Genomic DNA, 25,867 nt, shown 5'->3' with positions numbered 1-25,867 from the left:
TTCCTGGCATCTTCCTACCTCTCCTTTTGAAGGGCCCGCCACAAATGCCATAACATAAACATGGCCTTTGGCTCTAGGAATACCATGCTTTCCTGTGTGATTTTTCAGGTAGTCAGCAGTCTGGCAGCATGGCAGAAACCCACTTCCATATACAAATAGAATGTCTCACAAATATCTATCAGCCAAAGCCTTTACCACTACCCCCATGGTATAAATATCCCAGTCGCTCCTCAATAATAGAGAGCTGGATCACTAGAAGCTAGGAGCTGCACACTTAATAAAAGCTGTAACACGGACTAAGCAGAGTCCCGCGTCTTGCTTTCAGCGATCCAGCCTCTCCGGAGGCAGCATTCCTCCGTCACTGACTCGCGGAACCTTAGCTTTAGCCGCCCTCGTACTTTCCCGCCAGGTCCAGTGGCCAGTAAACCCCGCATATTGAGGAGGGTGCACAGGTGAAATCAGGGCGGAGACACGGCTGGACAATGCTCCAGCAGCAGAGGCACCTTCAGCACCAAAAGTGGCAGACAGCGACCCACCCGCTGCTGCTTCCAGGAGACATGGAGCCGGGACACGCGAGAAGGCCTGCGCGACCAGAGAAGCAGACGCCTGTGGCCAGGACCGCCGCGACTCTCCAGGTGTGCCCACGCACACCACGCCGGGGTGCCCAGCGCGTGCTATAGACCCGTCTTGGATCATCACTTACCTACTCCTGACAGGCATAAGTATTCTTCTCTTTCTACTTCTTAAATGCCTTGTTCTTTGTTCCCACAGTCAGAAAAAATTCAATCACTCAGTGTATCAGGCCCTCAGAGCAATATATGAAGATGATTTCAACCCACCCTATGCAGCCCAACAGACTTGGCTTGCACAAATGTACAGATCAGTGATAATTCCCCACCTTGACTGATCCCCTGGGACGATACCCCTTTGAGTGCTGGTAGTCAATGATGGGTAAGATCCTGTGGGACTGAATCAACCTAAGCCAGGACATGGACGTGTACGCCCATGCTCCAATGATGGGTAAGGTTCATGCCCGAATAGGACAACCTAAGACAGGCACAGTCCATGATCCTGGGGTCATCCTGAGGCGGAGCTGCCTACAGGCTCTTGCTGGACAGTCATTTTTAAGGAAAAAGGGTGGAAACGTAGCAGGAGGCCTCCAAAGATGGCACAGACTCAGAGCCCTGGGATTCAGCAAGAATTCACTTCACTTCTTGGTCTGCAAATAGCCCGCCAAAAGGAGCCCATGCCTCCGTACCCTGCTCGCGAGCCCGGTGACTGCTGCCAGACTGCGTGGTGCAGACCAATCAGAAAACGATATGCTGACTAAAGGGACTTGGGGGCAGAGAAAAAGGAAATATAAGGCCTGCCCCCTCCTGCATTAAACGAGCCTGCAGCACCTCGATTAGTGCTTGCTTCTACATGACTCCCAGGGTCTATGGGTCATGACTCCACGCCTCTTGCCCCCAATTGGCAGGGGACCCAATCCAGGTTAGGGTCTTCACAGCTGACCTGAGGAGAACTTGTAACAGGTGTGTATTTGGAGAAGGGGGCTACCCAAAATAAAAGCCTGAGAGGCTGGGAGAGGCTGGACTGTTGTATCTGTAATAGGCCAAAGGAAAGTCCTTCTGTATGACATAAAATCTTGGCAGACAGCAAGGACAGAAGCTGAGATCTTTCAGTCTGGAGAACCAAAGACGAATGTACATTAATACAGGTGTTATCTTATGTAATCCTCACAACCAATTTATGAAGTCACTCTTATGGCATAATCTTTCCAAGAACATTCTTTGGAAGCAGTGAATCAAGGGACAAGCTGAAGGAAGCAAAGACATCTTTCTTACTCAGGAGAGAGCTGTGCCTAGGGAATTACAACTCCTACAATATGGCAACGAGGGTAAAGAAGGCATGGTACAACACCAACCCATGTTGTCCTTCACATCTCCTATCTTCTCACTTCCTGCCCAAAGAGCCAAGGCATTCACCATTAACCAAGGTTTCATTAAAAAAAAAGAAAAATTTAAAGGCCATGGTATTTTTCCATGCTAAAAATAAGATCTGTGGACCCCTTTCTCCCTGCTTGACTTGAGAACATTTCTCTACTTGATCCCCAAAACCACCAATGGGTGGCCCTAAAAGTATCTGCAGGGACTTTCTTGACCTGCTGTCTCCTTTCCTGTTGTGTTTTGTTTACATTCATTCCTATATTTGCTTGCCTATTAAAAATTTGTGAGCACATGTATTGCTTTCTACTAGGCCTCCGGGAAGGAAGAAGACCAAAGAACCTCCCCCCCAATATAACACAGCAGAGGTCCTGAATATTTTAAACTTCTACCTCCTATTGTCTGAGGTGTCATAGCAACCCTGTAACACTGTGGCATCCCTGGGGAGCTCTTCTGTACTACTCTATCTGCCTGGAGGACCAGGAAGTTAGGTTATTCACGCATTCTCACTCTTTGTTACAAATCTCAGATAATGATAAATATTCTTCAGCAGCAGCATTTTCTGTGGGCTCTATGAGCTCTGTGTAGTTCATTAATATTGGGGAAGCTTAATGAAGGTCCTTTATTTTCCCTTCCTACTTCCCTCACGGTTGCCATTCATTCTAGCTGTTCCCAAAGCTGGCCCAGGTTGGTAAGGTCTCTCTTAATTTAAAAGGTCTCTATGGAAGTTCAGAAGGTTAAGTGAGGTGCTAAAGCACAAATCCATCCTGATGTCTAATGACCTCCATGCACCATCTCTGTTTTAGTGTGGTGCATGAGCCACATAGTGCATTCCCTTAAAAGAGCTGGAATATCACTGGCTGTTGTCATGTCCGGTAAGTATCCTTTAAAATTTTAGGAATCGTTATCAGCACCACTGTTTTCTGAGTTAGGAACAAATTTGAGTGAAAAATTATACTCTATGTATAGAATTGTCAGAAACAACAACAATAACAACAAAACGCTGCACTTCAAAATAGAAGAGGGAAAGAAGAAGAAGCAGCATATACTGATTTTAACAGTTTTGTGTTCTAGGAGATAACACTGAAGTCTTCCGGTTTCCTGCTCCTGTCATTGTTTGTATTTGGGTTCTTCACAAAGCAGGCCTTGAGGCAAAGATTTGAGGGTAGATAGTTGGCTTGGGTATTCTCTCAGAAAACACACTAAGGGACAGGGGAGGTGGATAGATAAGGGATGTATTTTTCAGTGGTTAGTGCTATGAGCAGCTAGGTCAGTCTCTCTGGAGACCTCTGAGGAAACCATAAAATACACCTCCAAGCAATCCCACTGAGAGGTGTGTAGAATCTGGGCTACTGACACACCAAGTCCCACTGCTCACTGGTTGATGGTCCTTCCTGGGGTAACTCCCTGACACTGCAGCTGGAACCACCATACTCTAGAGGCTGGAAAGCCACCATAATATAGAAATACAGGAAGCTACCATCTGCATGGCAATCATCTGGGTGGCTATGAGAATGTGGGTAGGGCACTGACAGTACCTCATAAATCTGTCCTCCCAACAAGTTCAGAGCCTAGAAGGTTGCCCTCCTTCCATTTTTTCCAGATCTATCTATAGTATTGGGTTTTCCTGTCCCAGAGAAAAGCCTTGTGCACAGCTTTGGTCAGATGGGATATAAGAAAAGCAGGAAGAGTAAGATGTTCATTATCCTGTCCCTGGATGTGTCCTAAGGATGCCCTTTGTCACCACCTATTTACATTCTCCTTTCACCCAGGGAACACAGGAAGTGAACTTTCTAGTTATTATGGATGTCCCACTGTGGCTGTCTCTAGAGACTGTTAACAGCTTGTCATTCATTCAAATATTTATGGAGAGTGGTTGGGGGCTGTGGGAGATCAAAGGAGAGTGAGACAGAATTCCTGCCCACCTATTCCAGGCCCTCAGGGGTTCACCACTTATAACAAATCCTCAAATAGCTATAATTTAAAGCAAACTGAAGTAAGCTTCCACAGAGAGAGAGAGGCAAGTCACTGAGGACAGAAAGAAGGGATTTGAGATACTAGCAGAGCTGGTGCGAAGGGACTTCCCATGCCTGAGGGAGTGGGGAAGTTGGCAGCTCTCCAAGGTCCCCTTCAACCCCAACCCTGTGATCACAGAGGAACACTACAGTCAAATGAACTAAAAGACCAGGGCATAGCATCATACTCTAGTGACAAGCACAGTAAATGCTTTTGTGTTTCCTTATCAGTGGGCAGGGAAATCTCTTGCTAAAACTAACAAATAATTGTGCTTCACAAAAGAAGCTGAGGCAATATCCCTTACAATAGAGAGATAATGGGAATGTTGACTCATGTATTTGCTCACTATTCTTCCATAGGCTCCTATGCAGAATGCCAGAACACCCAGCAAAGCTACAATGCCCAAGTTCAACATGTTCATATTCTTAACCTAGAGCCTGAGAGAAATGGGCAGATGAGTTCTGAACTGTAGTAGTCCCTGAGTACAAAGATAGCCACAAACAAAATGAGAATAGCAGGGAAGGTCTCCAACACCCAAAAAGGAAAGAGGGAGGTTTAAAATGTGGACTAAGAAAATGAATAAATAAGGATGCTTTGTCATTGGACATAAATGACATTCTTGGGCCGTTGGTCAATCTATCTTGTGGTTCTGTGTAACTGTTCTGCCTCTTTTTAAAAATTGGGAGTCATGTTTGTCCTTAGGACACAGCCAGCAGGAATGGATAACTTGACACTTTTGGCTTTTTCATTTGCTATAGCTGCTCTCTCCATCTCTTCCCCTCTGCAGAGCTCTCCCATTCTCCCGTCCCATTCCCAGATGCATTTCTATCTGCATAGCTGTCCATTGGGCATCATTGTCACTGGGCCAAGAGGCAAGAGATCTGTGTTTTGGTCCCAGCACTGACACCTAACATGTCACTCGACTCCTCTGTGCCTCAGTTTCCTTACCTGTAAAACAAGGGAGTTGAGCTAGGTGATCTCAGACGTTCCATTTCTGAGTCAGCAATGCCTAGGGATAGTAATGCTGCCCACCCTAGAGATATGAAGCTGAGCCTTGCTGTCCATGGGCACCACATCTTGGCTCTGTTCATTGCCCTGCAGTGTGAGCTAGATCCCTAGAGCTGGACTCTCTGAGTTCATGTTTCACATGACCAAAGGCCCTGACCATCTTTCTCTTCCTACTCTTCAGCCCCTTTTCCTGAGTTGAGCTTCTCAGACTAACGAGAGGACAATAACTCCACTAATAACTGGTTTGATGAGTATCTTTGTTTGCTGGTTTGTTGCAGGGTCTTGTGTAGCCTAGACTGACTTCAAACTCATGTAGCTGAGCCTAGCCTTGAACTCCTGATCCTCCTGTTTCTGTGTCTAAGCTGGGATTTCAAGCTGTAGTCACTATACCCAGCCAATGAGTATCTTCTTAAATCCTTAAAAATTGCCTCATTAAATTATCTAAACACACTGTGCAGTAGTAGTAGTAGTAGTAGTAGTAGTAGTAGTAGTAGTAGTAGGGCATAGTCTGAGCTGTAACCATAATCTACCCTGCAGAATGCAATGTGGTTATAGCCCATCTTCCTCCTCCCATCCTCCTCATCCTGCCCCATAAAACCTTCCCTATCATTTTGGTCACAAGCAGAAAAAAATATAAGTCCAGCAAAATCTTGCTAACTTGAAAACCCTATATATTGGCATCCTTCCCTTACTTTTGCTACCTGTAAAATTGTCCGTTTGGGGGGGGGGTCACTCCCAAAGCTATTAATTGAAGATCACAGGGTGGAGGGCTCCTCCTCCTTCAGCCTTGTCTTCTGCTGTGAGCAACTGAAAGCAATGGAGTGGTGACACTCCTGAAAGAACCACTAGGCAGAGGGGCCTGGAGAGTTGGCTCAGCAGTTAAGAGCACTGGGTCCTCTTCCAGAAGACTAGGGTTAGTTTCCCAGAATCCACATGGTAGCTAACAGTGGATGATAGCTCCAGTTCCAAGGGATCCAACGCCTACTTCTGGCCTCCATGGGCATTGCATGCATGTGGTACACTTACATACATGTAGGCAAAACATTCGTAGACATAAAATAAAATTTAAAAACTAAAAAAAAGAACTCTTTGGCAGAATCTTGAGCTCTCAGACATGCAGAAAGGGCTCTCACTTCTGAACATGGCTCTTGGCTTATCCCAACTGGCTATGAAAACATGCCAAGTTGCTTGCAAGATAATAATAGCTTTCCATCAAAAAAGGCAAATATTTTTGTGTGAATTAGGTTTCTTTTGTGGTTACTCCAAAAGAAACACTAGTTCTTCTAGAGACAATTGTTTGAGGCAAGCTGTGATTTTACTAACCTTAAACTCTATGTCTGGGGCTGACTGCTGGGACGATCACTGCCAAGACTGCATATTATTTGAATCCCATTCACTTCTCTTCTAAAACTTGGGGCAAACTTCATATTCCTATGGGTCTAGGTCCCCACTCTGAATCTGACACTCTGTGTAGTACATGAGATAAGACAAAACAGCCAGTTGCCTTGTATGTACTAATTAATGTGACAAATAGCATGTATTTTCCCTCATCCAGTTTCAGCAGACTGTCCTTAGATTCCCCAACTTGTACAGACCAAATTAAGTGTCAGTAAAAAGCACAATAAAAGGAAAGTCTATCAGCTATTCTGACAAAAGGTAAAATAAAAAGTCCCAGTATTTATCATGGAGAACACAATCTCCTGTACTACTCCCAGGAAGAGGCCCTTTCCATGGGGCCTGCCACATGTATCCACCTACCCTGCTTATTGCAATCCTTTCCTGGCAGACACTTGTGCCCTAGAAGTTAACTGACGAGAGCTCTGAATTATCTACAAGGTTTTCTTGACCCAGAGAGATCTGAGAATTCAGAATCAGTACATTTTGAGCCGCATTCTTTGAACACTGTGTCCTTCCATAACTTTTTGGAAAAACAGAGGACTATGCATCTTAGAACAGACTTCTTGGAGGCAGCTCCACTGCCTAGGCATGTGCTTGCCACATCTAGAGTACCCATAGTGAGAATGTCTTGTCCTCACCCAAGAGAACAATTTCTTCTGCTTCTCTGGGACTCGATTGCCAAGGGGTAGAGGCCTCATCTCCAAGCAGGGTGTGGGGTCTTTTATTTTGTGCTCTACAGGTCATCTCTTCTAGGAATGAGTCCTGGGCATGGTTTAATCATACCCGTTAATGGAATCATAGCATTTTAACAGTTACTATGAATATGGAGATAGTGATCAGCTTGTCAGATCATCATAGAGGTGAAGTCTAACCATCACTTAGAGGCCACTTTCTCTAAGGGATCAATCCTTTTGACAAGTCCTGGAACCCTTGACTCCAAATCCAAAGCTAAGAGAGGCAGGCGGGCAAATGACTGTCCAAGAGCCAAGGGGCTTAGCAAACCATTCGTATCAAATGAAAATGAAATATTAACCAAATCAGTACAAAATATAGTACAAAATTGCTTCAACTGAGAAAAATATTGTGTATACTAAGGAAGCACACCTGAACATTATTAGTTGTTACATATTTATTCTGTATCAGTTACGCACAGTGGTGGGAACTTTTTTGAAGGGTCTTTTCCCATTTCAATTTTCTTACACATATAAAAGTTGGTTTTGAAAAAATTTATATATCAATAATTAGAGACCACATGTAATTGTGTCCTTAAATATAAACAAAGGAGATTCTCCTTCTCACCAAAGTTAATAGTCAAAACATCAGCTTTCTATCTATGGGTGATAGAGCTAATGGGATTTATGTTCTACCTCCTATTTTTATCCAATTTGGTTTTTGGTTTTCAGTATTGGGACTTGAAGTCACAGTTTTGCACACACTAGGCAAGTGCTTGATCAGCTGAGTTACAGCCAAGCCCTCATTCTTCCTGAAACACAAAAGTTGTTTGTAGTTTCTTTCCCATTGTGAATAATGCTAGGGGCTCCAGTATTTTTTAAAATTTCTTTCTTTCTTTCTTTCTTTCTTTCTTTCTTTCTTTCTTTCTTTCTTTCTTTCTTTCTTTCTTTCTTTCTTTCTTTCTTTCTTTCTTTCTTTCTTTCTTTCTTTCTTTCTTTCTTTCTTTCTTTCTTTCTTTCTTTCTTTCTTTCTTTCTTTCTTTCTTTCTTTCTTTCTTTCTTTCTTTCTTTCTTTCTTTCTTTCTTTCTTTCTTTCTTTCTTTCTTTCTTTCTTTCTTTCTTTAAAACAAAATAAAATAAAATGGAACAAGGTAAGGTATATAACCTGTGGCCCCAGTACTGGAAAATATCTGTGGTGGCCCAATCAATTGATACCCAAACCAGGTATATTTAGGAAGATGTTTTGTATATGTAATTCATTTTATTTTTTATTATTTATTTAATAACCATGTTCTTAGAAGAAGCATTTCATTACAACAGCATTGACATATTCAATAAAAATTTCCTGAGCTAAGATGCATCTCTTTCAAAATTGGCTGTAAATTTTTAGATTTACAGTTGAATTATTACAGTTATACAATATTGTACTCAGTATAAACCCTATGAGACATAAAATTAAATGACATTTTAACCTTTAAAAATAATCTCCATTTCATTATTAAAATACACAGTCTCATACAGAAAAAAATCATTTTAATGCAATTTACATTAAGATGTTTGGACATGCATTTCTAATCTCTATGTATCTGATTATTACTAGACAGTCGGTTACTTTCTGAGCTCCTTGGCATCTGAGCATGGATATGAAGTCATCAGGTAGATTTAAATGGTAACGTTTTTCACATCTACTAATTATTAAGGAGCAAATTTTTATGCTTTGAAGAATTATTGTTTTTTTAATCATTATTTTTAAAAGTTTTAATAACTACATGATTAGATGAAGCATTTCAGCAACAGCCTTAACATATTCAGTAACACGCTCCAGAGCAAGAGTACATCACTTTCACAAGCGGGTACTAGTTTCTAGGTTCACAGTTGAATTAATACAGTTATACAATATTGAACTCAGTATAAGCCTTGTAAGACAAAAAATTGAATGAGTTTTTTTTAACCTTTAAAACAGATCCCCATTTCATTTTAGAATATATTGTTCCTTGCAGAAAGACTCACTGTTTTTGCTGCTAACACTGAGATGTTGGCACTTGCATCTCTGATCTGTATGTAACTGATTATTAGTAGTCATAATTGGATGCACTTGGATCCTTGGCACCTGTGTATGTCTATAAAGTCATTGGGCAGATTTCACTGGTAATGTTTATCACCTCTACTAATTAGCATGATGTAAATTACCATGCTTCCTTCTCAAATATAATACATTTTTTACAAAAATTTGATTTTTTTGTGTGTGTATATCAGACAGAACATCCATTGTGTGTGTGTGTATGTCACACAGAACATCCCAAACCATCTTATTCGACTACACCTCCACTTCCCAGTTGGCACCATCCCATACCCTCCCTCCCCCGACTAGAGCCCTTATACTCTGATACCCCTGCTACTGTCTGCTGTGTTGCCGCCCCCCCCCCAGCCCTTCCCCACTACTTGCCCTTCTGGTGAATCTAGTCAGCCTATCTAGAGGTCTTTGTTTTCCAGTATTTTTTTAAACAAATTTTATTTTCCTTTTAAGACAAAGTAGCCCTGTAGCCCTGCAGCCCCAGCTGGCCTAGAACTCCCTATGTAGAGCAGGCTGGGCTTGAGCTCACAGAGATCCACCTGCCTCTGCCTCCTGAGTGCTGGAATTAAAGGCAAAAACTACCACACCTGGCCAGATTTGATTAAACTAAATTTTTTGGAAATAAAATATTTTAATATATCTTTAATAGATCTAGCAAAGTTGTATGTAGTCAACATTAAAATTATTCATATTCCTAAATCTCTTTTGACTTTAGAAAACCTTTTATTTTTTTGAATACTGGAATGCAATTTACATATAGTGAAATAGGCAGGTTTCAATGAATACTGCTTTAATTAGGAATGTAAATTCACTTTATTTAAAGCTTTTCAGAAGCCAAGTTCATGTAACAGTCTCATTTTATAGTTAGGAAACAATAAAGGAACACAGACATTTCTTGACTCCACCTAGTTGGTACTTAATATTTGTTTAATCAGTTGAATGATTTGTTCAAAGGTACGAAGAAAGAGATGGAATGAGACAGAACCCAGGCCTCCTGGTTCCTACTCTGCTTAACCCTTTTTCTCGTGGCTACTTTTTCTTGTGCTGTGCGACTTACTTTGTTTTAATTTTGTCACACTCAAAGAGAGCTATGAGAAGTATTTGGAGATTTTTCCATACAGGTTTCGGAGGCTTTGTGAATTATGACCAGTATCAGTAAAAAAATAGAGACCTTGCCAAAGCAATGGAGAGCACTCAGCCTCACCTCCTCTCCCCAGCTTAATAATACCATGTGCATCACTTATATCTTTGTAATCCCAAGCTCACTTTGGGTCCTAGAGTTGTTAAAGCATCAGCTTATGATTAATTGGGTTAATATTACCGTGTAAACCTGCTGATCCCACCTCGAAACATATGGACACCGGGACAGTAACATCTGGCATAATATCTGTGGATGCTTGAAACTACATTATGGCAGCTACTATGTTTTGTAGCTTGAGTGAAGCATCTAATTTCTGCCTCTCACAAACCACTAGGTGCCCTCCTAGGGGTCAAATAGGGAAGATGATGGATGACTATCTGGTCTGGTTTGGCTGAACAGTAGGTCAAGCCATGTGGAAGCCATCTGCCACTGCTGGCTGAGGTGAGGAAAGGAGCAGGAACAGGCCCAGTGCTCAGCAAAGATAACATTGGCCCACAAGTCCTTCTGTCTCTCTGGTCTGGCTGGTTGTAGAGATATTTCCTCCAGCAATTGTTTCACAAACCATTAAACAGGCAAGAAAACAAGCACCTGGCCATATGTACAAGGGCCACAGAAGCCCAGCAGTTTCAGGTTAAAAAAAAAGAGAAGCATCCCCTTCCTCCTTTCTCAGTGCTGAGAGAAATCTTTGGGGGAGGGGGGTATCTGTGTGCAGCCTCACTGCATGAATGAAATGGTAGGTGCAGCTGGCATTAGATTCAGGGTCACCAGCAGAGAAAGTGGTTGGAACTACACAGCTCTTCTGTGTAGTGGGATGTAGTAATTTTAGGCTTTTTCTTTTTTCTTTCTTTCTTCATTTCTTCCTTTCTTCCTTTCTTTTTTTTTAGGCTATCTTTAACATTGAAATCAGAAGCTGAAATGTTAAGGAAATGTGTTCATTAGCATTTCATTTGTACCTTGTACAGGGCCTGGCTAAAGCATGGTCTGTGGCAGCTGCTGCAGCAGGAGCTGGAAGCTGGACAGCAATGCAAAATCTCAGGCCCCTCCTTACCTTCCACATCAAATCTTCACTTTAAACAGGTTGTCCCAGGTAATAGATATGTACCTGAATGTTTGGGACTTCTGAGGACCTGTCCCAATCAAGAATCATTTTTTCTAGCACTCCTGACCAGACAACAATAGCTAGACGTTTGCCAAGCACAATACCAGGCCAAGTGTTGTGCCTAAAAGCAAGACCACAGTTCAGCCCAGCAGTATTCCCAGCAAAGGCATTGCCCTTATCCCCTGGTTACAGAGGAGGTGATAAGAATCTGAATTCCCTGTCTAAGGCCACACGAGAAAGGAAATACAGAGCAGCAGTTGGCACCCAGTGCCCATGCTTGTACCCACCATGCTGTTTTACTTTGCTTTAAATGTGAAAGAATCAGGATAGTCACCACAGGACATGGGATATGGTGAAGAGAGATTTCTCCCCAAGATATTAAGAAAAGAATCATATCCATTCTCTCTGGAGAGAGAATTCAATAAAAAACACCCCATCTCTGAAGCCTCCCTATTTTGCAGCTGACTTGCCCTGGAATTCCCAGAATAGCCCTATTCTAGAATGGGCAGAAACACCTGTCAGGTGAACTCCAGGTCTCTTCCTTCTTGGAGCAATAATAACTACCTGTAAACCTAAGGCTACAGAGGAACAAGACTGTTTCCATAGAGCACAAGAAGTTTAGGATTAAGGTTACTGCCCCTTTAGCCAGTGTTTAGCCTTAATACTAAAGTTTTAAATTTGTTATCTTATGCATTTATCATTCATCCATTTATTCATTCAACTGCCAAGGTGTGGCACACACAGAAAACAAGACACAAACTTCTATGCCCATGGTGCTTAGATGAATTAGGAGAGTCAGACAGTAAACTGAAGTGTATCTATGAGACATGCATTTCAGTGATATGTAAAACACAGCTGGAAAAAGAATAGAGCATACTGGGTTTGGGGAGTCTACAAAAGTTAGAGCCAGGGGGAGTTTTGGGTTTGTCTCTGGGGGAAGTGAGAGAGAGACGCATATGGCTATCTGGAGGAAGGGACTCTAGGTAAGAGAGAACAGCAGGGCAAAGGCCACGGGGATCAAGGAATAGTAGAAGTCCTGGGTGACTGTGGTAGATGATTAAGTTGTAGAAGCAGAGATGCAGAAGTTGATGCTGGCTTAGACCAGAGTGACGAGAGGCCAGATTCTGGTTATATTTTGAGAACAGCGTCAAAAGAACTTGTTGGAGGAAATCTTTTTGTTCTTTATTTCCAGGACTTTAGTCGTGTCATAAATTCTGACCCCAGCTTTTTGTACTGCTCCACTTCCAGCTGTTCACTTGGTCCTGACTTTTCACATCTCTTGAATTTCCTGATTTGCAAATGTTTCACTGAATGCCCTTGATCAGTGCCTGGCCCTCACTGGGGCTCTTCGCTAGCTACTGTCCATGCCCAGGACAGCATATGCAGCATTATTGTGGCTATTATTGTTGATACTTGGTATATGTGTCCTGTTTCACAGTTTAAGGCCATTCGTGTACATTATCTCATCTGACACACTAGATTTCATGGACCATTTCGTGCCTTTCATTTGACTCCAGGAGACCTCAAAGAAGAGGCATGTGTCAGCATTGGCTGAATTTCATACAAATTAACTCCTTGGCAGCTGCAGACCTGGCAGTGAGCAGGCAGTCCTGTTGGTCAGTATATGTAAGTGTGAGGGTGAGCTGAGCTACAATGCTCAGGGGACACAGAGAATATCCCATGAATAGCCTGGGGCAAGAATTGTAGGGACAGAAGGCCCCAGAGAACAATGGACAAATGTCAGAAAAGAGGTGCCATGTCTGTGCATAGAGACCCAGAAGTAAGGCAAAGGGGAGAGAAATCTAGAGCCAGGAGGAGGTAACAAGAGAGAAGATTGAACCAAGCCAGTGCCAACCACAAGTCAGAAGTCTAAGCTGTCAGTCAAGCCCTGAGGGGTCAGCTCAGAACAGCCTTATGGAAGTGACCTGGGCCAAAATCTGGGCAACAGATTTTGTGAGGTTAAGTGAGCCAGCATAGTGCATTGGAGTGATGCTCTGAGGTTCTTCCCATCCAAGGGACTCCCCTGTATTTCCTATCCAAACACTGGTGACTGCAGACCAGTGCATGAAGGCAAATGGGCATTAGAAACATTGGTGAGGAGCAAGAAATAAAGGGGGAAGACAGGCAGGTGCTCTTTCTGTATATTCCTGACACTGGGGAGTACAGGGCTTAGTCCTCACTCTCCAACCAATTCCACAGGCTAATTATCCAGCTGTAGCATTGAATACAAGTTGGCTTAATTTCTTCACCTTGGACTGGTGATTTTCAAATTGATTTCCAACCCTGTGCAGATTCCCTAGGTCCTATCATGAACAGTTAAAACACAATCTAGAGGGGCTGGAAAGATGGCTCAGCAGCTAAGAGCATTGGATGTTCTCCCAGAGGGCCTAGGTTCGGTTCTCAGCACCTACATGGTGGCTAGCAACCACCTGTAACTCCAGTTCCAGGGGATCAGACATGCCCTCTTTGGATTTCTGTGGGCATTGCATGGCTTGGCACACTTACATACATATAGGTAACACAATCATACACATAAAATAAAAATAATAAATAATAAAACACAATCTAGGGTGGCCTGCTGTTTTACAAGCAGGTACCTGCCTCCCCAGTTCTGAGTTCTGTGCATGCTCTGGGTCTAATTTAATGCTGGTGATGGGGCCAAAAGGTCATAAATGGGTCCAGAGCTGATCAGAAAATAAAATGTATTTCCTTCTACTGAGTGGGTAGAAAAGGGAAATTCCACCCACAAGGCTGTTTGTGGAGATACAAACACTATCCTGTTGAACTTACTGGTTAGAATAGGCTGGCTGGCACCACATGAAGTACTTTCCAGTTCCAGGTTCTCTGGAAGGCCTGTTTCAGGACCTCCAGTGTAACCCCCCAGAAAACAGGCCACATTTACTCTGGTTTGCAAAGGGCCATACAGGAACAGTTTCACCCCTTAAGATTAGAATCTCAGAAACAAAGAGGTTCAAGCTAAGTGGAACTTTAAAGGCCACCAAGGCCAGTGGTTCCTGGGTACCAGTGTGTGTCACCTGACACCTCAAAAGCTTCCTGTCTCCTAGGCCCATCCACGATGAAAAGCAATGTTCTTGTTCACCTTCTCTTGACACTGTTCAGAGTTGCGAGTCTTGCCCTATATAGTTCTTCAGAAGTAAAAGCCTTGCTTTTCTAGTTCTGTATCTTTGTTGCCTAAAATGCTCAAAGTTGGTGACATGTGGTGGCACTCTTAATAGCTTATTCATTTAACAGGTATTTACTAAGCAACTGAGTGTCTGATACTATTCTAGTTCCTCAGCATATGTCTGTGAAGCCTCTGCCCTTAGAAGCTTATATTCTAGTGGGCAAATTTTTTTTTTTTTTTTTTTTTTTTTGCCTTAGGTACATGAAACTGAAGGTAGTTAAACAGCAAACTCCTGGAAGCAGTGTTGTATCTTGTCAATCTTGTGTTCTTACCAGTTAGCCACTAATAATGACATTAGGGGCTGGGAAGATGACGCAGTCAGTATAATGCTTTCTGGGCATCTGTAATCCCAGCATTGGGAAGGGAGAAAAAGGTGGACTCCTAGAGTGCACTGGTGAGCTCTAGAATCAGTGAGAGACCCTGTCAGAAAAAAATAAGGTGGAGAACAATTGACCTTTGGCCTACACATTCTCTCTCTCTCTCTCTCTCTCTCTCTCTCTCTGTCTCTCTCTCTTTCTCTCTCTCTCTCACACACACACACACACACTCACACACACACACACACACACACACACACACGCTTACACACTCACATGTCCAGATGCAGACCAACATGCCCAGCTTTTGACATGGGTACTGAGGATCCAAACTCAGGTCCTCATGCTGGCCCAGCAAGCATTATACTGACTGAATCATCTCCTCTAATGTCATTATGACACCATTAGTCATGTCTTATTGGAATCAACTTCTGATAATTCCAATTTAATTCAGTGAACATAACAATGTTACTCCTACATTAAAGGTAATTTTAAAAGGTATGCTAATGAGTTCACAGATATAGTATGCTTTATGTAAATCTTTTGAATGCTTTCTCAAGGCATAATATATTTTCAGTGCAAAGGGGTCCTAAAATAGCCAATATCTATATGTGATTCCATGAAGGGCTGTTACCTTACTGGGAGACCTGAATTTTAAATTTTTTTTTCATTGTTTGAATATTTCTGTACACTGTGGTTCTTTTCAAACACTACTAAACTTAGTATATTTTATTTATTTTATTTTTTTGTCTTTTTGAGACAGGGACTCCCTGTAGCCCCAGCTGTCCTGGAACTCACAATGTAGACCAGGCTGGCCTTAAACTTACAAAGATCTGCCTGCCTCTGCCTCTCAAGTGCTGGGATTAAAGGTGTGTACCATCACGCCTGGCTTATTTTTTTAAACAAGAATTTTAACTATTCAAATAACAGTGTAAAGATTATTAGAAGTATGTTTAAAATAATCATGATTTTTGAAATCTCTAACAATTTCTGGGAATACTGATTTATGGTCCCTGAACCTCAACGAGTAACATGGCAGGAATCTGAAAACACTAAAAGGTTTGCTATTTTACCTGTATGTTATAATTCTAAAATGTATCAATGGTGCTGAAAAATATACATTATTTTAATTTTAAGAAAAATAAGGGGAGAGCAATAGAGGAAGATTCCTGATGTTAACCTCTGGTCACTGTGCAGTCACACAAATACATATACAGACACATATGAAAAAAGAGTTCTGGAAGTTGGGTGTGCAACATATTAATAACTTTACCTAACACTATAAATATGAATAGTGTATTTTATCGTAAATTTATAATTTCTGAACTTTTAAATTAAAAGCTTTATATAATATTTTATTATCAAATTAACAAAAAGTAGAAGCTATCAAGTAAAACTATGGATACTATCAAGGTAAGTTTTACAATCATGTTTGTATGATGCCCGGCTTTGTATGTATCTGCAGGTATATTAGATCCATTTAATAAGCTTACAGGAGAGGTATTATAACTACTGTCATTTTATATCTGAGTAAAATTAAACACAAAAGATTAGTGTTCAAGGTCGTACAACGTGTAATTAGTTGAGTAAGACTTAGAAACCAGGCAGGCTGTCTCCAGAGTGCATGTGTACACAAGTTACACTAGTGTGGGTGTTTCTGCTGCCATCATTCATTACAGTATCGCTTCTAAGCAATCATGTAACATTGCTGAGGTTAACATAATTCTCCTTAATAATCTGTTATCTGTGGTGATTTCCAACTTTGTGCTGCTATAGGAATGCTTCTGTGAGCATCATTTTAATATTTATATTTATTTTGTTGAGGATATAATTCATTCATTGGCAGGCCAAAGGCATGTTTATTAAGGCTTCCAAATTACATAATTTCATTTTTTAATCAAATATTGTTTTCTCCTTTGGTCTTCAATTGTTATATGCTACACTGACATAGTTGCTTAAAATAAGACCTTGGAGATGTTTAGGGATGCCAAAAATTTACAATTAATTAAGTCAAGTCTTAACACATCCCACAGATAAAAAGTTATTCCTGGAGAGCTTTCTTCTCTTTCCTTGCGTGTTCCTATACATATTACATCTATAAATGTTTCAAATCCAACATTAGATTGTTATAATTATCTATTTAGAATTTTGTGTCTCTTGAGGCTGAGAAAATAGTATATAGGTATTATAGCTTTGTTATATAGATATCCTTATCTATCATTTCTGTGCATTTTCATTTGCTCCTATGCATTCCAGTTGCTATTTAGATATATTTCTTTTGTCCATACAAGTCTTTCCCCACATACTCCCTTTGTGTGGTTACTTGCAAATTTATTACCTTTCAATATGTTATAGGTCCAACAATATATTACACACCTTATTTTATACTCAGTTAAAATAAGTTTTTACTGAGTTCAATATTGTATAACTGTATTAATTCAACTGTAAACCTAAAAATTTACAGCCACTTTTGAAAGAGATGTATCTTTTCTCTGGAATGTGTTACTGAGTATGTTAAAGCTGTAATGAAATGCTTCTTCTAATCATGTGGTTATTAAATAAAAAAAATAAAAAATAAGTTTTTATGATCAGTTAAGGAAGTAGAAGAAATATGTACACACCTGTCCTTTAGTTACATAATTAACCTTTACCACTGCTGTGCATTATGGCGGATTCAAATTACTTTCTGGGGTCACTCGTTTTCAGCCTAAAGAATTTCCTTTGTGATTTCTCTTTCCCCAGTTTTCTCTGGCAAACAAACTATCAGGTAAAGAGTTTAATCCACATTTCCAATTCTTAGCTTTCACCAGATCCTGCCTGTGGGCACTTTGTTTTTTTAAGGTCTGTTGCTTTAAACCTCTAAACTTTTGTAGTAGATAAAGTCAGTTCTGGGCTGGAGAGATGGCTCAGTGGTTATGGTTAAGAGCACTGGCTGCTCTTGTAGAGATCCAGGTTTGAATCCCAGCACCCACATGGCAGCTAACAACTGTCCATAACTCCAGTTCAGACACCCTCCTCTGACCTTGGCATTGCATGACATGGGTGCACTTACACACATACAGGCAATACACTCAAACACATAAAATAATAAATAAAATAGTTGTTTTTAAAAAGTTCCTTTAGGGAATGATTTAGGACTCTGTTTCTACACTCAAGTCAAATCTCAGTGCTATGCATGGTTCTAGGTGTGTTTTCTTAGTGATATCTCCACCTTAGGAGCTAACTTCTCAGTGGAATAGGGAAAATAATGTCTCCCAACAAGGAGGGATCCTAATGTTCTCAGCATTGCCCCCCATGGCACAACTGCTGCACCTCTACAGAGGCCACACTCAACCAGAACTTAACTTCATTAATACATGGCTTGGGACAGAATTAGAAATGCCCCACTAGAGAAGACAGTCCTTCAGTTGGGAACTGGAGGGAAGAGGACCCTGTGTTCCTGGTTGTAGCAGATGAGTGGTTTTTCACCCTACCAGACTAGGAGAGTAGAAGAGAGAGGGGGCCTTGGTTCAAATGCCATAGATACTGTTAATGAGTTTTTGGATTTTTTGAATAATTGTTTCTTCATTTTCTGTATGAACTTAGGACTATTTCGAGAGGTTTTAAATGGTATTTTAAAACAATTTTCACTAGTTTCTGTGTGGTGTAGGTCCACAGAGCTCCCTAGGCTATCATATTGGTAATGGACTGTCTTTCGGGACTTGGGATGTTTTATTTTAGCGAATGATTATTTTATACAAACAGATCACACAGAACAAAAATTCTTTATAATATGAATAAATCATTTGGGGAACCTGTTAAAAATGCAGGCTCCCAAGGTCCCCACTCCTAGAGATGGCTATTTTCTAGGACTGGGGTGGAAGTAAAAAAAAAAAATACACATTTTTATCAAACTCCTTTCATGATTCCAATTTTTTTAATCGCATGCCAGATAAGACTCATCTCCTCTTCCTTCTCCTCTGATGTATCTACTAAGGGACTTGGCAGCTAAAATTTGGTCAAGACTTGGCTACTTAAACTTTTATATAGTGTGTTTGCCTGTTGTCTTAGTTTGTTTCTTCATTGCTGTGACAAAACACTCTGACCACTACCAACTTGGGGAGGAAAGGGTTTATTTGTCTTACATCTCCCAAGGTCACAGTTCATCAGGGCAGGAACCTGGAAGTAGGAGCTGGAGCACAGGCCATGGAGGAACAGCTGCTTACTGGCTTGCTCCCCAGGCCCCTGCTCAACCTGCTTTCTTATGCAACACAGGCCCACCTGCCCAGGGGTGGCACCACCCACAGTGGGCTGGGCCCTCCCACATCACTCATCAAAAAGATGCCCTTCAGACATGGCCACAGGCCAGTCCAATAGAGGCAATTCCCCAACTGAGGCTCCCTCAACCCAGGTGTCAAGTTGACACTAAAGCTATCCAGCACACCTGTGCATGTGTGTGCATACATGTGTGTGCACAGTTTTGTGTATGTTTTTGTGCTTCCACTAAAATCCAGAAATTCTGTTATTATAGAAGTCCAGTAGAATCTTGGTTTGGGGCCTCTAAGAATCAGTAATGACAGAGCATCCAACAGCAATATTTCTGAGTGAAGACAGGAGACTACCTGCTTAGAATATTTCTTTCTCTTGCAGCAGTTATGGCTTTTTTCTTGGTGTTGTCATTTGTAACTTTCCCTCAGAATAGAGAGACAGTCACAGGCTATTTTGCAAGTGGTTTGATTTATATACCATCAAATGTAATATGTGAATTAATAGTGTAAACCTGCTATGAAAATATGCACCACAGCAAACAGGCTTCCTACTGCCCAGCTGCACATTCTTATCACTACTATGAATCCTCATAGTTGTCATAATAATAGAAAATGAATACCGTTTTATATTTTAAAACTCTAGACAGAAGCCATTAGCAACTCATTTTTTTTTTCCAAAGAGCCAGCTAATTAAAGTTATAAATAAGGATGTGTTAGGTTTATACATGCTCCAGTGAGGGCTTGTTTCATGAAGAATCAGTACAGATGGTCACATGACTGTTATATGCAGAACAGGATCTGTCTTACTTCCAGCTGCCCTCACTCCCAGCAGAGAAGGCCACACTCAAGGGAAGGAGAATTTATGAGAAAGTCTTTACCAACAGAAGGCAGAATTAAGAAAGAGGAAGACAGGAGAGCTCAGGAAACCTGACTTCCAGAGACACTGTAGGAAACCAGAGGATATTTTCCTACTGCGTTTAGTGGGTGGGAATCATTACTACTATGATAAAAATCTAAAGTTCAACCAGTGTTAGCTTTATTCTTCCAGATTCGTTCATGTACATATTGATTGAAACATTACATCCATAGTATCCATATGTTTAATTGGTGGGTTTTATGGGTACCTATTCATAACTAAAACAGGAAATTTCTGATCCTCCTTCCATGATTTTAATAATAATGTAATTAGTTCTGTATTATGGACTGAATTGTATCCCAATCCAATATTGAAGCTCTAAGTGCCAGCACTTCAGGATGTGTTCACACTTGGAGAGCGGGTCTTTAATGAAATAGCTTATTTTAAACAAAGTCATTAGTATGAGCCCTGCCAGTGGAACTGGCATCTTATAAAACAAGGAGCCCAAGATACAGAGACACACCAGAGTTGTGTGCTCACAGAGAGAAAGCTGTATGAGGGCACATGAGAAGGCTACCATCTCAAGGCTCAGGGAAAGGCTCAGGAGAAACCACCTCTGCTGGCATTTTGATCTTGGGCTTCAAGCATAAACTATAAGAAGATAAATTTCTGATGTTTTTGATGTGATGGTGTTGCTGGGATGGAACCCAGTTACCACCATCTACACTGAGCTATATTCCTAGTTCCTTAAATTTCTGATGTTTAAGGAACATAGGCCATAATATTTGTTATAGTATTCCTAGAAAACTAATACATCCAGTAATTGTCATCTTAGTTGGAATTATATCTTTAATTTATCTTTAATTTTATCTTTAATGGAAACAACAGGCACAGGAAAAAAGAAATGTAAAAAACAGGTAGGTGATAAGCTGATGATTTTAATATACAAATTGATATATCTGGGACTTAAAGTATACAGGTTAATCTACAGATAATTAATGATACCAATGAGCGAACAGTGAGCTTATTAAGCCAATGCTGACTGCTCATGAAACCTAACTGATCCCTTCTCATCATCTGAATTAGCCCCTCTCTTATCCTCTGTCATAGAATTCCTTACTCTCCTGACATGAGACTACTGTAATTACATATTTATTGCGGAGGTTATATATTTAACACCTGTCTTTCTAGTGAAACTTTTATGGTTCATAATCTTCTGTTTTTGTATACCACTATAGCTCTGCATCTAGCACGCTGACTCTTAATTATTTGTTTGATGATTTAAAAAAAGAATTCCTGAGGTTCTTGAGACCTGAAATTGGGGAGGCTGATCAACAGGATTTAGGATTCCCTTGTTTCTCTTTAAGGCATCTAAAAGGCTTACATGTACATTCCTCAGAGGAGAGGACCCACAAGCTTAATTTTATTTTTCTGGCCCAATTCAGTGGAAAAACAAGATTCAATAGCATAGATCTCATCTGCAGCTTGAAATAGAATATGTCACAAATCCACTTATATGTACAGGGATGTGTGAGTTTGTGTGTGTGTGTGTGTGTGTGTGTGTGTGTGTGTATACAATATCTAAGAACAGGGGCAGAGACACCTCAATGAATTTGCAGAAGCCTCCAAAACCCTGTTTTTCCCCACTCTCCCTGAGGAATTGACCATTCCCACACTCATTGGCTGGAGTAGTGAGTAGCTGCTTGCATTCATCTGTTTCTTGGCAGCATCATTCATCACTAAGACCAGGGAAAAGGAACCTGTGGTTCCCTCTATTCACCTGCTTGGGATGTTGCCATCCCTCCTTTTTAATAAAAAACCTGTAAACTTTCCAGGTAACCTTGTTTCCCAGGTTTCCTTCCCAGGTAACTGTAACTGAGCTGTGTTTCTAAAGAACAGGTGTCCAAGCAATTTGATCAAACAATCCTGGGATTTCCCTTCCCTTCCCCAGCATCCTAAAAGGAGAGCCACCCTAATCAGGCTACAGACACCTCTGCGTGTTTCTGCAGCATTCACTGCAAAGCAGAGAGGCTGTGGGATGGGCTGCTTCACACTAATTGGCTGCTGGATATTAAATCTCGTTTCCTCTCCCAGTTCCAGAAGATACTTCTTTTCAATAAATTTCTTCCCTCATTTTTGTCTTGAAAATGACTTCCATAGTAAATTTGCCAGAGCTAAGGTTTTCAATGTCCCATTAACTGACAGTTAGCCACAGTAACTGGGGAGAGCAATAGTGCAGATAATTCAGAGCCAAAGGCCCTTTCCATTTAGCTTTATAATGCATTGTTTCAAGGGGCTTGGTGGTAGACTTAGCTCCATAATTATATTTATCTTTGTTTCTTATTAAAATGAATTTGCCTGCCTGAGGGCCAGGCCATTGGATGATGTGAAAATTCTGGCACAGAATTTGTGAAAGTCATCAGGGGAAATCCACAAGCACACAGACAATCAAACTTGACTACATTTGAGTTTTCATTTGTAATAATCTGTGACCAATTGCTTTGTTCCACCAAGACGAAAGGAAGCCTAGGGTGAGAAGTAATTGTAGTTGGAAAGAATGAGTCTTTACATTTAAATGTGGACATCAGACTGTGTTGTGATTGACCCTGAGCACACATGTCGATTGTCCTGCCTAGCCTTCTTTTCTGCAGCCAGAGTGATTTTTCTGTGCAAATCTTACAATGTTCATCTTTACTTAACAGACTTTGGTGGCTCCCTAGGCTTGTTATGAGGGCTGTTCTCAACTTGCTACCCCCTTGAAGTTAGAGGTGGTGGTGGTGTGCCTGGACAATGGAACATGTATGAAAAGTAGTCATTGGTATGTGAATGAATTTGTCACTTTTAGGTAAAAGCCTCAAAGCCACTATTTGTTTGGCCTTATACTATGGCAAAACAATTGGCAGCATCTGAGATGGTGGCAGCTCCTGTTTCCGTCTCTGGTGCTTGTGATGTGCAGATTCCCCAGTAGCTAGTGATGAACCTGTAGCAGGAGCAAGAAATTATCCTCTGTTGCTTTCAACTACTTAGATTTTAATGCTCTTACTTAACTCAGCATAACTCTGGCACTGCACGTATCAAGATACACTACGATTGGTTTTTATCTCTGCCAGTAGACAACAAACAACTTACGGCTAGAATGATTTCTTCTTCAGGGTCCACTTAATCCAGTAATAGTACATTGAAAACATACTGCTTGACTATGAAAGTCTCTTCCTTCTTGGCCCCTTCCATTCTCCAGATTTGTGTTTTTCTAACACTTGGCCCACACCCAGCAGCAATGCTGCAAAGGGTGAAGCATCTTTGGTTTTCAGATATGTTGGGAATGGTAGTGGTTTTTTCCCTCTGGGTCAACAGTACAAGAAGAAAGAACTGGAAGAACGTGTGTTTGGTGGAGGTATTCCTAGGCTGTGTGTGTTTGGAATATAATAGGGTTAAGGAACAGACAGGATTTCAAAAGGAAGCCTTGGGGCAACCATGCAGGAAAAAAAGGTGTCTCCAAAGTTAGGTTTTTGAGGGATTATATGTGTCATCCAGACTAGACCTATATGTCCTGATCAGTATCTTTACACCAGCATCTACACACCAGATAGCTCCAACTGCTTTATGATAGTTATAAGAACACTCTAAGATTTATAGTTTATATGTCACAAATGAAGGAGTTAAAACACTAAGGTCAATTCCACATGGCCACTTTGCAAGTAAATGGCCTTTACTTCCTTCATGTCTAGTTGAACATTCCATCACATGTGTGCTCATTCCCACTGTGTCCGTCCCACCCTTCCATGCAAGCTATGTACTACCTCCCCCCACAAATTACCATCCTCTAGACACTTCTGTCTGCTAAACCAACATAAAAATTCTACTCCCTTCTCTTCAAAACAGCCCTCAAATATTTGAAGGCAGTAATCATGTGTCCCTAGGGCTCTTCTTCCCACCTTAAACAGCCACAATTCACTCAGCACTTCCCAATGCACTATAGCTTGAGGCCCTTCTCCATCCTTGCTCAGTGATTCACACATGCTGGGGACTAAAAAAATGTCAGTGAAGTCAGTAGAGTGGAACTGGTAACTTGCTTGCCTTGTGCTGAGCTAATGCCTCCTACAACCCCAAGCACATTCTTTTCACAGTGTAAAATGGGACCCATAATCTGCTGTAGGAACAGCTGACTAGCCCTGTGCTCTGGCAAGTAGACTGCTAAAGGGTTTGTATGGTCAGAGGTCCTTTGATTCCAGTCTTCCTCCCCCTCCCCCCCCCCCCCCGCCCTTTTCTTTTGCTGTCCCCAAAGCCTGCTAGAATGGCCTTTCCACTTACCATGGAGTTCATGGCAAAGTGATTGTGCTGCGTCTGGAGGTCTAGTGCATGCTGGTAGCTGACTCCGATCTCTGTGTGGCTCTGAAGAAATAACTCCTTGTTGTGGCTTATCCAGTCAAACATCTAGAAGGGACAAGAAGGGACAGAGTGATGAAAAAGGTCATGGGTCCAAGCAGGACAAAACATTCAAAGCTACTGAAAGAACAAAGCTCTCCAACTGTTTCCTAGGGAGAAGCAAGTCATCTCTCTCAGAGTCAGGGTGGGCCACAGTCTGGATTCACACAAGTTTCATGTTTTAGCATAAAGACCTACAGACAGGTTCTGTTTCTCTACAAGCCTAAGGGGAAAAGAGAAAATTAATGAAAGAAGTGAGGAGATGGAGGGAAAAGCTGTTTATTATCTACAGATAGCTACTGCCCCTTTGTAAAAAAAAAAAAAAACAACCTTTAGAATGCCTCAGAAAGGCCTCACCTTGCTCTAAGGACAGATGCTAAGAGAGCAAGCTGGGAGGCTCAGCCATTCATTTAAGCAACCATCCTTTCTCCAAGCAGCTTGCATACAAGGAGAGGACTAACCTGAACCCCAGTTCCAGGAGGTGCCTAGTTGTTTAGGGTCATATCTAGGCTGACCAGTGCATGAGGCTTCCAAACCATTCAGATTGTCAAAGGGATTAAGAATGTGATCCAGTTAATGCAATAAAATGTGAGGAAGTTTGGAAACTTCTGGGCACAGAACAGAACCTTATTTCTTTAGATGCAATTTCTTTTCCTTTGACTGTCCTATGTCACTGACCTCACATAGCTACAGCCATCCGCTGGAAGACAGGGGAAGGGGAAGGGTGGAGCTAAGGTGGCTGCAGGAAAGAGGCAGATCCCTGACTGAGCCTTGCCTGAGCTCCATCTTGTCTCTGGACTTCCTGAGGACAAGAAGCCCTCTATACTATTCACACTAGTTTAAGTTTGGGTTTGTATAGTTTGCTGCTCAGAGCAGTGACGTGAGACCATTAGAAAATGTGTGAGCAATACCCATGGAGAAGAGGACCACTCTTCCTGGGCCCAGTACCCCATGTATACATGTTTGGGAAGGGCTCAAAACTGCAGCCAGTCTCAGAGACAGAGGACCAGATGAGTACTGGATCAGAGGTGCCAAGGCTGAGCCAGCTTTCCTGTGCCAGTTATTCTCTTTACACAGAAGGATGAACTCACTTTTTCAGTTATATTTAACTGCTATTTATGGCACACCTGCCCTGTACCAGGCCCCCTATTCAAGGTGACAGAGGGGCAAAAGTGACTAAAATGTGGGTTTTGAGATTAGGTGGCTTTCATAGAAGCCAATACATGAAGCTGATATGGGCTCATATTCAACTTTTTATTTTTTTTAGAACTTAACATATGAGTACTGTTGGGAAAAAAAATGAAATACCTTGATGAATGCTGTAAGAACTCTGCATTTTGATAAAAAACTCTGTTTAAAATGTTGATTTAGATTTACTTGCTAAGCTTGCCTGTTCTGCCTGATTGTATCTACCACACATGGATGATTAACCTAGTTGAAATGCTAAGAATTGAAGTGCTGTAAACCTCCTTCCTGGACCCTGGACCC

General features: G+C 41.4%; 1 protein-coding gene across 25 annotated transcripts in view; it reads right to left on the bottom strand.

The window, feature by feature from the left end:
* Kalrn (kalirin RhoGEF kinase) overlaps positions 1–25,867 on the bottom strand; it is a 700,573-nt gene that overhangs the window by 391,211 nt on the left and 283,495 nt on the right. For all 25 annotated transcript variants that reach the window (XM_017800540.2, XM_029568193.1, XM_029568189.1 and 22 more), the window contains exon 6: positions 24,266–24,388. In XM_017800540.2, the coding sequence (XP_017656029.1) occupies positions 24,266–24,388 (123 nt within the window). The remainder of the gene's footprint in view (positions 1–24,265; positions 24,389–25,867) is intronic.

This window comes from Nannospalax galili, unplaced genomic scaffold (assembly GCF_000622305.1).
Source record: "Nannospalax galili isolate Female #2095 unplaced genomic scaffold, S.galili_v1.0 scaffold18, whole genome shotgun sequence".
NCBI lineage: Eukaryota > Metazoa > Chordata > Mammalia > Rodentia > Spalacidae > Nannospalax > Nannospalax galili.
This window is presented reverse-complemented; position numbering and strand designations above follow the sequence as displayed.